Consider the following 12,929-nt stretch of genomic DNA (forward strand, 5'->3'; position numbering starts at 1 on the left):
TTTGTCCTTCGATGGGGTGCAGTTGTTTGGTGCGGAGGCGGATTCTGTGCTGCAAGGTTTCATGGACAGTAAGGCAACTGAGAGGTCATTGAGTCTTAAATCGCGACCTAAGGACTACAGGCAGTTCTGTAGTTTTCGTACTTTCAGCTAGAACTTGTCCTTGCGAGGGAGAAGTTGGCAACAGCAGCAAGCCTCAAATCCCTTTATAGGAGCTACAGTAGAAGGGGCAGAAGTCGTCAGTGTGGCTCTGTCCATCAACCAACTTCCTCCTCCTCTTCCTCCCCAGCCAATTTTGCAGGAAAGCAGCTTTAGTTTCGCCATCCTAGAGCATGCTTGGCCAGTATACGGCCGACCATCAACCTCAGGATTTTGAACTTGAAGGGAAATTTCAAAATGCTGACCCTGGCACAGGTACTTCTTGTGCTGGAGAAGTAAGACTGGATGTTTCCGATTGATTTGCAGACTGTGATTTTTCACATCCCCATTATGAAATTGCATCGGACATATATTAGTTTTAGGGTGGGGGTCTCAGCATTATCAGTTTGCGGTCCTTCCATTGGGTCTTACTTAGCGCCTCGGGTCTTCACAAGGGTAATGCCAGTGGTGGCGGCACATCTCAGTAGGTCAGGGATACAGTATTCCGGTATCTGGACGATTGGCTGATCAAAGCCAAGTCGCCAGAAATAGTGTTGCGCCATTTGCAGTTGACAGCACAACTGTTGTTCAGCTTGGGATTTTTATTAAATGTACCCAAGCTTACCTTGAGCCCTTTCAGCGCAACCTGTTCATAGAGGCAGTACTGAACACTACAGTGAGTCGTGCCGTTCCGCCTCCTCAGAGGATTCAGGACATTCAGACTATGATTCCGCTGTTTTAGAACATAGCTTTATTTCCAGTCCTGAAGGTCTTGCGCCTTCTCGGTCCGCTAGATTCTTGCATTCTGCTGGTCAACTAGGCATGCTGGCATTTAAGGGCTCTTCAGTGAAGTCTTCGCAGGCAGAGGTTTCAACACAATGGATATCTCAAGGAGTTTTACGCTTTCCCTGGTGCAGCAAGGTTGTGCGGTTGCAGCGATAAAAGGGTATTTGTCTGCCTTATCAGCATTACTTTGTTTGCCTGATCAGCCTTCCCTGTTTAAGTCCCCTATGGTTTTAAGGTTTATTATGGAGCTTACTAATAAGTTTTCTTCCACTCCATTTATTATGCCTCAGTGGGATCTTAATCTAGTGCTTGCATTTCTTATGTGTTCTTATGTGTTCTATTTTTGAAATCTTGCACCGTTGCCTGTTGAGGTTTCTTACTTTTAAAACAGTTTTTAGTATCGATTACCTTTGCTAGAAGGGTGAGTGAGCTACCGGCCCTTGGTTCTAAGCCTCCTTTTACCACCTTTCATGCAGATAAGTTGGTGCCTAGAACCAGACCTGTTTTCCTGCCAAAAGTGGTCACTCAGTTTCACTTGGGACAGTCTATTACTTTGCCTACTCTTTTACCCTTCCCCGCATCCATCGAAAGAGGAGGAGAGACTACATCATTTGGACCCTAAGAGGACATCATTTGGACTCAAAGAGGACTGTCAGCTTCTATATAGACAGAACTTGAGTTCAGATTGGATCACCAGTTGAGAGGGAAAGCAGTACACAAGAGGACTTTGTCCAGATGGATAATCCTGTGTATGAAGATCTGCTACACCATTGCTAAGAAGGAGCTCCCTGAAGGTATTAGAGCTCGTTCTACTAGAGCTAAAGAGCTAAGTCGTCTACTTCTGCTTTGGCTAGAGGTGTCCCTGTGGTTGACATTTGCAAAGCTGCAACCTTGGCCTCCCACCACACTTTTGCAAAGCATTATTGCTTGGAATCAGAAGTGAAAAGGGTTGGCAAATTTGCTTGTTCTGTTTTACAGGATTTTTTGGTATGGGTAGGTACCCACCTCAGAGTGCGGGCCTGCTTGGAGATAGTATTCAAAAGGTGAGGAACCCACCGGTTGATTTATCCATCAGAAGAACAAGTTACGTAGCTTTGGTAACGTTTTTTTTGGTGGATACAGTCTCTACCTGTGGATTCTATACTGGCCCATCCGCCTCCCCGTTGCCTGTCTACGTATACCGAAAATAAGTGTAAGTAAATTTTGGTTATGTTTATAAATGTATGAGGTTGTGTTGGCATATGCCATATGTTTTGGCGTATGTTTTCGCATATGCATTGTTGGTTCACCCATTCGCCTCATAGGCATGGAAAAAGTGGGTGGAAACTGACGTCCGCATGCAAACGAGGTCTGCTTTTGGCTCTGATGATGTCACTGCGGTGTCGCGTGCAAAGCCGTGGTATTATGACGTCCTAGTCGCCATGGGAGAGCTATGGACGAAAGCTAAATAAAACTTTAAAAATGCACAACCACACTTGCTTCCAGGGCTTTTGCTATTTCTTTTTTATGCACCCACAAATGTACACAGTAATTCTTTGAATATAAGGTGTTATCAGTGATGTCATTTAACATGTCAAGTGATGTAATATGCAAGGTCATTAGCAGTTCTACGAGGGTAAATTTCTAATTTTTTCCATTGTTAAAACCGCTTTTTTATCTCAAATGTCATTTTAGCCTTTGGTTTTGCCAAGAAAAAGAGAGAGAGAGAAATCCATAGATATGCACACACTTTCATAGGGTTGCCAGTCTTCAGCCAAAGGTGAGAGGAGCTGAAAAGGTTTACATTCTGTAACAGTGTGTGGTAATATTTTCCCATCATGTAGGTTAGTTTTTTCAGGCCTGAATGGATGCACTGGTGATGCAAGTCACATTGAATTAAGCTCTAGGTTGCACTTACATGTAATTTAGGTGCTGAAGAATGGCCTAGATTTGTGTTTAATAAAAGATTGTCTTCATATTGTTATCTTTGTTTAAACATGTAAATGTGAATTTAATGTTATCTGGACCTTCGACTGTACTTTGTTACCTTTTGCTTTTTGATAATCTGCACTACAGTGTGCTGGTCTATCTGTGCTGCTTGTTGAGAGGGGCAGGATGAATCTGGGAGCCCTGAGCATAGTTTTCCTTTAGCCTTGCCAGAACACAACCAGAAATCATGTAGCCAATTTGAAGATTCAAATGGAGAGATATAGATTTCTTTTTAGTTTTGCAAACGGAGATTGCGTTAGTAGGATTTAAGTAAATGCCAGATGTATGGTGGATTGTTTGAGGCATCCCTGTTCTTTGGCTTCAGAAAGAGATCATGTGTATTCGAGAGTGGGAATGGTGAAAAGGACTGACCAAGAAAAAAGTTTCAGTAGTTTTTGAAAGATTAGCATTTTAGCAAAGTGGAGAATTTATAAATGTTTTGGTGTTTCAGACAAGCCCAGGCAGTTAATGCCCGCATGTTTATGTAAACAGAAGCTACAATGATTGGCTAGATTTAAGAAATGTTTTTATGTTTAGGTCGTTGCTCCCTATCAAACTCTGCTGAACCCGTTAAGTAAACTGAATGTTCTCAACAATCTTCATTCACATTTTATTCTGGTTGATGATGGAACGGTGGGGAAGTATGGAGCTGAAGTCAATTTAAGGAGGGAGCTGGAAAAAACAATCAATCTGCAGCGGATTCATGCAAGTAAGTGATTATACTATTAATGCAGATCCTAGGACTAATTAAGTTAGATCTTTTGAATAGTGTAACCCTGTGACAAATACTGTAGGAAGGGTTTTTACATCGTGAACTTTGACAAATGCAATAAGAATGCGTCTTCTATTGTGAGTTCTGTGACAACTGTAACAGGAAAGGGTTTATATTGGGAACTCTAGATTTAACATTGTTTAACACTAGCAGACTGTATTATACATATTTCTAGTTCAGGAGAGGCTGGAGTAAATTGTGTATATTCATACTTTTATTTCTGATTGATACTTTTAACAGCTTGGTCCTCACCTTTTTAACCTTCGATGCAGATCTGGAGCTCCGCTGCCATCGCTTTCTGTTTCACCCATCCCAAAATTTCATCAGGATTCAGTTGTGTGCCAAGGAAATAACTCCGCCAAAACCATAGGTTTTTCGCCGTGCCACAATTGCACGAAGCAGCCATCAGTCACTGATCTGCACAACATTTTCATGTGGCGACTTAAAGTTGTGCAATAAATGCTCCCAGCTGCACCTGAAGGTGATAACGGTGTCGGAAGCAAAATTATGTTGCAGAATTTAAGATTGCTTCTGCTCCTGATCGCAGGCTGATCCTGTATCACCTCTAGTCATTCAGCAGGATCTCAGGTAAAAGTCCAAGTTGCGTCAAAAGTACAAGAAGGAAAGCAGGACTCCTCCCCATCTCACCACTTCCTCACTGGAGAGAAGCAACACAGTTGTCACTCTAAGGATCCAACTCTGCAGGTATCGTCCATCTTCAAGCCTATCCCAAGGCTGGTCTGCGTGCACCCTGAGTTTCCTAGGCTGTTGTTGTCCTCAAAGTAGATAGTCCTTCAAAGAGGCCATGCTACAGATTTTTAAGGCAATGTCATCCCCTTTAGAGTGCCTTTGAGCCCCTGGGAGCTCTACGGGATCCTCCTACATTGACTGAGTTCCAGCTTCTTCTTCGATGCCAGTACTTCTGAAGCTTCTATTTGATTGAGACTTCTAACCTAAGATTCCTTACCATTGACTTTTCCAGTACTCATGCGTGCCGATAGGTGTCATCGATCGGCTCTGCGTCCATCGCTGACGTCATCTGAGCCAGAGTAACGTTGTCGCACCTATATAGGCACGACCCAGGCGACCTGACATCAGTTCTTTTTGTTCCATGTCAGCCAGCACTGATCCAGAGAAGAGTTCACCCTCTGTCTTTTTTTACAGGAATTTTGCAACTTTTTGTCGATTTTGTTTTGTGAGGTTTCCTCCTCGTGTGTCAAGGATGCCATCTGTGGAGCCGGTCGCAGGGCAATCTCTGATGATTCTACACCTTGTGTGTCGGCGGTGCCAGGAGTGCGACCACAACACCAAGTTGTGCTTCGATTCCCGGGCCGTGGTGCCAAAGGTTTTGAGGGAGCGGAACCTGTAGCTGCTAGCAGACCGGCATGCGACTTCGTGGAAATTAAGGTCCCGGTCTAGAAGAAGGTCTCAGGTTCGTTCACGGAGCCCCAAGTCATCTTGGTCTCATTTGAGATAGTTGGGACATTCAAGTAGGAGGCACAAGAAAAATTTGTTGACACGCACTTCGACTTCTCCTCATCAGTTAGCTGATGCGACGAAAGAGCATCGGCATACGAGGCCTGGTTCTTTGAAGACTGTGCCTGGGTCGACTCTGCACCTCTCCAAATATCCAGGAGCTGGACCGCCCCTCCCAACCTTAAAGTTCATATTTGGGTGGTCCAACCCTGTCAAGGACCCTTCAGGCCCCGCAGAGTTGGGGGGTGTAGTGGGGCATCTTGTTCTACACCAGCGGCTCCAATGAGCCTCTTTGGATCTGATAATGGATCAGAATTGCACTGGTTGTACTACTTCGATCTTCCCCAATGCCGGCCTCGATGCCAACGCTACCTGCACCAGCCCCATTATCTTCCCTAAATCGAACACAGACGCTAGCAGGACATTTGGGTCCTAGATTGGATCCTGAGCCCTATTCCTACGGACTAAGCCTTGTGGAGGAGTGGGAGGGGTCGCTGGGATCTCTACAAAACCAGCAATATGAGCCCCAAGTAGACCGGTGTGAGTAACTGGTTGATGCCAGTGGACTGGCTTCCTCTCTAGATCCGGTTATGCTTTCTTCTCCTACCGTGGATAAGGAAGAGAGTTTCTTATGCTATGGTGGTGCAGAGATCGTCTGAGGTCCTTTACCTTCAGTATCCCACAATGGCTGTCAAGACTAATCTCTTGACTGAGGTGCTGCAACAGAGTCTCCTCCTCGTCCTTCTCAAAGCCCAGCATTGGGTCTCTTGTGAATAAGACAATTACCCATTGCCACCACCCTGCTCCTGAGGACCCATCCTTCCTCACCCAACACCATACCTCAGAGATCTTGGTGGTCCAAGCTTCCACATCCCATGGTGCGTTCCCTACCGCACCCTCGGACAGGGAATCTGAGATGCTGGACTCCCTCATGATAAAAATGTTTTCTTCCGTCAGCCTGGCATTATGGTCAGTGAACACCGCATGCCTATTGGGCCGCTATCCCCATATGCTGTGGGATATGGTTGTGCAAGTGCTGCCGCAGGTCCCGAAGGAGGCACAGGCCATCCTCTCCCAAGCAGTTATGTACTGGAGAGACGCATCAACGTTCATGATCCATTGTGGTCTGGATACGATAACTCACTGGGCAGAGCGGTTTCCTCGATGGTGGCCTTAAGGTGCCATGTCTGGCCGAGAACAACTGGCTTCTTGGGGGATGTCCAAGCTTTCCTTATGGACATGCCCTCTGATGGCACTCATCTCTTTGGAGACGAGGCAGAGACTGCGCTGGAGCGCTTTAAGGACTGGCGGGCTACGGCCAAGTCTTTGGGCCTCTCGGCTGCCCCACTTGATCCCCAGTCTGCTTTTGCTCCTTTCGTCGCTATGGAAGTGGCTTTCAGGTGTGCCATCCCTATTCCAGCCACAGAGCTGCTCAAGCTTCCCAGTCTCTGAGTGCACGGTTCCTACCGGCCTCATGGGTCAGGTAGCCAGCGGTCTGGTCCAACCACCACCCCTCTGGCAGCTGCAGCCTCCAATTCTTCCTAATATTGCCCTTTTAGATCATGGGCATCCATTTGGTGGCAGGATCCTGCATAACCGGCAGTCCATAACATCAGACAGGCGGGGTTTGCAGATCTTCAGAAGGGGCTGCTCCCTCCCCTTCGAGACCACCCCGTCCTCCATGGCTCCATCTAACAACTGGCTGAGGGACCATCATTTGCCCTTGCTTCGCGAGGAAGCCATGCCTCTCTTGGCCAAGGGAGTCATAGAGAGAGTTGAGGGCCAGAAGTTGGCTGTGGTTGGTATTCCTGCTACTTTCTGGTCCCCAAAAAAAGATACAGACTTTTGACCTATCCAATATCTCTGAGCGACCAACCTCTTCCTCAAATAGGAGAAATTCAAGATGCTCACACTAGTTCAGGTCCTGTATGCACTGGATCCAGAAACTGGATGGTAGCGTTGAACTGGCAGGACACTTATTGCCATATCTCCATCCTGCCTGCCCGCTTGAGTTATCAGCGGTAGGCCATGAGCACTTTCAGTTCACTGTGCTCCCTTTTGGCTGTACCAGCTCCCCTCGGGTGTTCACAAAAGCGATGGCGGTGGTTGCTGCTCATTTGTTGGGATCAGGGGTGTCAGTCTTCCCCTATCTCAATGACTGGCTGTTGAAGGCGGGCTCACCCCAGACTGTAGTCTCCCACCTCCAGGCTATAGTGGACCTCATGTATTCGCTGGGGTTCACTATCAACGTGCTGAAGTCACACCTGACTAGCTCTCAGACACTCACTTTCATCAGAGCTGTTCTGGACCTAGGGCTGGGCTTATCCTCCCGAGCAGCAAGTTCTGGATATTCAGGTTATGATTTCAATGTTTCTGCCTCTTATTCCTGGATTTCGGTACGACTATCTCTGATGCTGCTTTACCTCATGGCCTCCTGAATCGTGCTGGTCACACATGCCAGATGGCATATGTGGGCTCTGCAGTGATACCTGAAGTTCCAGTGAGCGCAGCTTGTAATGGCAAATGGACTGCGATTGGGTCAGAGGCAGACCCCTCTCCCTTCCCCAACCAGATAGCACAATAGTGACAGATGCATCACTGCTGGGATGGGGCAGCCATCTAGGAGAGGTGGGGATCAGAAGCCTCCAGTCCACGGCTGAATCTGGGCTCCACATCTACCTGTTGGTGCTCCTAGTGTACTGATTGGCATTGCAAGCCTTCCTACCCTCCATCAAAAGGCAAGTCTAGTACAAGTGTTTATGGACAACACCACCGCCATGTGGTACTGCAACAAACGGAGCAGGTTGGGGTTGTGAACCCTTTGTCAAGAGGCCCTACGTCTCTGGACATGGCCGGAACAGCAAGGCATTTTCCTGGTAGGTTCCCTGAACGCCAGGGCGAACGAGTTCAGCTGTCGATGCATAGCAGATCACGAATGGTGTCTCCTGCTGGAAGTGGCGTAAAGTCTCTTTCAGCAATGGGGAGAGCCTTGGTTAGATCTGTTCGCCTCCATTGAGAACACGCTATTTTTGCAGTTTTGATTTTGTGAGTTTACAAGGTGGCACTCACTTGGAAACTCTTTTCTACATGAGTGGACCTTGGGCCTCCTGTATGCCTTTCCACTTATACCACTCCTGCCCAGAGTTTTCATGAAGGTCAGAAATGACCGGGCCCAGGTTATCCTTGTGGCTCTGGACTGGACACGGAGAGTCTAGTATCGCGAGCTACTGAGCATGGCCATTGATCCTCCGATCAGACTGCTCCTACGGGAGGATCTGCTATCCCAGCAGTAGAGGAGGGTCCTCTACCCGAACCTTCCAAATCTCTGCCTTCTTGCGTGGAGAATGAGCGGTAGCAATTGATAGCTTACGATCTCCCTCCTGAAGTCTGCAATGTTATTCTGGCACCCAGTTGTCCCTCCACCACGACGGTATACACCTGCCGTTAGAAGCGATGTCATATTGTACAGAAAATTCCATTGGCCCAATTTTAGCCTCCCTTTCTATATTTTGCTTTTTATTCTTACCCTTGCCCAGCAGGGCTCTGCTTTGGGCACTCTGAAGGGTTATCTTCCTACTCCTTCTTGAGGCTACCTGACCAACCCTCTTTAGTTAAGTCCCCTGTTAAATTGATTTTTGAAGGTCCTTGCACATATGTTCCCCCTTTTTCTTATATTATGTCTCAGTGAGACCTTAATTTCGTCCTCGCATTCTTGATGTGTGCTCCTTTTGAGCCTCTTCACAATTGTTCTCTCCAGCTGCTCACAAATAAAACAGCCTTCCTCCTGGCAATTACATATGCCCGGAGCGTGAGCGAGCTGCAGGCTTTGTCATCCAAGCCTACCCTATTCTCATTTACCCCTACAAACTAGGTGCGTCACACTAGGGCATCTTTCTAGCCAAAATTGGTCATATCATTTCATGTGGGGCAATCTGTCACCTTCCCCACCTTCTATGCTCCTCCACATCATTCTAAAGAAGAGGAGCTACGCCACTGTCTTGACCCAAAAAGAGTGTTGTTGTTCTCTCTTGACCACACACGAGAGGTCTGGGTAACTCTTCATGGGGGATGTTGGTGTAAAGAAAGGTCGGGCGGTGCAGAAGTGCACCATCTCTCGATGGGTCATACTCTGCATCAAGATCTGCTACGCATTAGCAAAAAGCAGCCTCCTGAAGACTTACGAGCTCATTTCACCAGAGCTAAAGTTTCGACCACTGAGTTAGCTCATGGAGTTACCGGACCTGGATATTTTCAGGCAGCAACGTGGGCATCTCTGCACACATTTAGTAAACATTATTGCTTGGGAAGTCACTTTGTCCGTTCAGTCCAGAAAGACTTCCTAATTTACATTTGTCACAGGCTCTCTGCCAGTGATAGAATTGCTTGGGTATCTATTCAAAGGTTAGGATCTGTGGCTAGAAGTCTCTATCAGATGAACAAGGTACTTAACTTCGGTAGTGACTTAACTGGTAGAGACTATATCTTGCAGCAGATTCCTTACTGACCCACCCATCCTCCCCGCTCTGGACACATTTCTAGTGTCAGGGCTGATCCCTTTCAGGGCCCTAGTTTGGACACAGTAGTGTCGGTGCATTTCATGGGTCTGCGCTTCTGGCTTGGAAAGTTGTGAAAAAGTAACTGACATTGGCGCGCAAGGATGGCCCCTTTTTTTTTTTTTTTTTTTTTTTTTTTTGCAAAAACAATTTTTATTGCATTACTCGGTTACAATTGCCATCCGCAATATCCATCATAGCAGTGGTCGTCTCCCGCAGATAGAAACCATTGCATAGTACAGTGTAGACCACTTCCAGCTACCAATGCACTGTCCCCCAACACTCCCCTATGCAAATGCACCCTCCCCCCACCCACATGTCAGTGTGCCATAACATCAGGTACCGGGAAAGGATGGCCCCTTTATAGGTACTGTGATGTCACTCCAGCACAGCCGACGAATGCATTACAGAGCGATGCCACGTACTGGTACCCAGGGGTACTGCTAGAAAAATCTTCCAAATCCAGTCTGACATCTTGCAAATTCAAAGGTAAGGAATCTGCGGCTAGCTACAGTCTCTACCAGATAAGGCGTTACCGAAGGTTAAGTAACTTGTTCGTTAGGCTTGGATTCAGATGTAATTAGAAGGCTTCAAAATGTTCATGTTCCACATGTTCCACATGATGATGATGTTGATGACAACCAGGAGGCATAGAACTGGCTTCCTCCCTCATACTGATGCTGGCCTAACCTGGCATTACATATGACAGCCCTTGGAGACCTTTTTTTTTTAACTATGAATCTAATTCCTGATAGCTTAGTGGTTTGAGTAAGGAAAACAAAATGTTTGCTTCTGCACTGCCATAAAAGGAGTTAAACTGTATTGCTGCTTTTGGAAAAGTGTTTTTGCTGCCAGTTTGGCTCCTAGGTACCTGAACGTAGTCTTCCTCCTGGTCAGATACACTCATGTCCTTTGCGTTGGCGCTAGCAAGATTTTGCTGGCCTTTCCAACAAATTTGGACAATTCATGAAAGACAGTTGGTGCAAAATGTGTCTTGGCGAGCGGCCTTGACACAACAGTGTGTGGGCCATGCCATGGACTGTAGTGTTATATGGTGTCATGCCTTGTTGTGTGCCACAGGTTTCGTGGGGATGTACAGTCATGGTCATGCCTTTTGGTGGCTCCAGAACTTTTGGAGGAGAGGCTGATGTGACTCAAAAGACTTTTAAAGACAGCCACAATATGGCCCACTCCTTAGGTTTACTTTCATATAGCTGTCAACTCCACCAACAGTTTAGAAAATTCAGAATGTACTTGCAAGGCCTAGCTTATCATCTAAAGCAGCCTTCACAGCCCTGGAGTAGCTAACCATGGCTTTTCATAGTCTCCGAGGATGTGATGGCAGAAAATGTTGTGGACACCACCAAGGACAATAGTCTTCATCTTCCTTTTCCCCCACCACAATGGCTATGAAGCTGCTTTGATTTACCCTCCCAAGGATATGCCCTCCCAAGGATATGCTCAGCCACTACAGCTGAATATATGATTTTACTTACTTGGTCAGAGGTATTACATCAGACCAGTGGGTTCTGCTCTGCCAGTCACTTCTGCCCCTTGTATCCCCCCTTTTTTACTTTGCACCTCACGGAACTTCCTGCAGAAGCATAGCAGCATGATTCAGTTGCTTTTTGCCATATAGAGGTTCCCAGAGGTGGAGAAAGAGGAATGATATTACTCTTGCTATTTCTTGGTGTACAAGAAAAATGGAGGACTGATTTTATGTTAGCTCCTTGAACATCTTCCTACCGAAGGTTAAATTCAAGATGCTCACTCTGGCCCAGTTTTTTATTTGTCCTTTCTCCATTTGATTGAATGGATTCCTTGGAACTGCAGGACGCGTACTTTCATGTGCCCATCCTGCAATTCCGCAGATGCTACCTTATGTTTGTATTTGGGTTGGAACATTTCCAGTTTGTTGTTCTGTTAGGCTTCACCTTGAGCCCTCGGGGGTTTACGACAGTCATAGCGCTGGTCACTGCCCACACGAGCGACTAGTCAGTGATACACTTATTCCTGTAATTCGGCAACTGGCTATTGAAGGTGGACTTGCTGTAGTCACAGACCGCATCTGTCCCCCAATCACCATAATTTCACCCTTGTATTTTTGCATCAGGGATCCAAGGTTTAATCATCTAACGCCTACTCGGTGTATTCCTTTCATATGGGCATCATGGACATAGTGACATTCAGGATATGATCTCAATGTTTTATACTCAATCGTGGGATTATCGTAGACTGTTTTGAGGCTTCCTTGTGCATCCTCCTATTCCCGCTTGCTTTTTGGCACATGTGGGTCTTGCAATGGAACCTGTGCTTACAGTAAGCACAGCACCCAAGCTGCCTATCGAACAGCATTTTGATCTCAAAGGAGACCACCCGCAGGGCCTTTACTGAAGGCAGGTGAAATCCAAATTTTCTGGCAGCATGCTGTTCTCTCTACCCCACCCAAAGCTCATCGTAGTAACATACATGTCGCCTTTGGGTTGGGGCAGGTCACCTCGGAGTAGTGCAGTGGAGTGAAAGCTCCACATCACCCTCCTGAAGCATTGTTTCATTTGCATGGCTTTGAAAGGCTTACTCCCATGTGTCAGCGAGAGAACTGTGTAAGTCCTAACAGACAACAGGACTGTCTTGTGGAACTTCAGCAAGCAAGGTGGCACTGGGTCTTGGATTTTGTGCTAAGAGACACAGTGACTTTGGACTTAGCTGGATTGCCAGGTCATCTCCATAATAGCCAATCATCTGGCAAGATCACTCAATGCCAGGGTGGACAAGCAGATGTCATTTGGCAAATCACAAAGGCTGTCTTCATCCAGAAGTGGCTCAGGGCACCTTTGCCAAGTGGGGTATGCCCTGGCTGGATCTTTTTTTGACCACTGAGAAAGTGCAATGTCATAATTACAGCACCTTGAAGTCTGCACCAGGACGTTGCCTGGAGAAACTCATTCGGCCTGTCGTGGGTCGCAGGACTCCTGTACGCCTTTTCACCTCCTATTCAACATGGCATAACGATACGCGATAAATCTGTAAAACTCACACAAGCTAACAAAATAGACGACTACGCATTCAAGAGTGGAGTGGTGGCAGAGGTGGGAAGCTCGCTGCGGAGCCGAAGCATACATGATGAGTGGAGTGAGACTCCTCCCTCGAAGAACTGTTGCCTTTCAGGATAACCGATCATCCCTGGAAAACAAAATCAGCACAGTGGCAGTGCACATTATCGTGCATGTACATGGGGA

At 46.8% G+C, this 12,929-nt stretch overlaps 1 protein-coding gene across 2 annotated transcripts in view; it reads left to right on the forward strand.

The window, feature by feature from the left end:
* TRPM7 (transient receptor potential cation channel subfamily M member 7) overlaps positions 1-12,929 on the forward strand; it is a 2,096,104-nt gene that overhangs the window by 457,789 nt on the left and 1,625,386 nt on the right. For both annotated transcript variants that reach the window (XM_085644243.1, XM_085644244.1), the window contains exon 7: positions 3,427-3,598. In XM_085644243.1, the coding sequence (XP_085500369.1) occupies positions 3,427-3,598 (172 nt within the window). The remainder of the gene's footprint in view (positions 1-3,426; positions 3,599-12,929) is intronic.

Source organism: Triturus cristatus, chromosome 3_1 (assembly GCF_964204655.1).
Source record: "Triturus cristatus chromosome 3_1, aTriCri1.1, whole genome shotgun sequence".
NCBI lineage: Eukaryota > Metazoa > Chordata > Amphibia > Caudata > Salamandridae > Triturus > Triturus cristatus.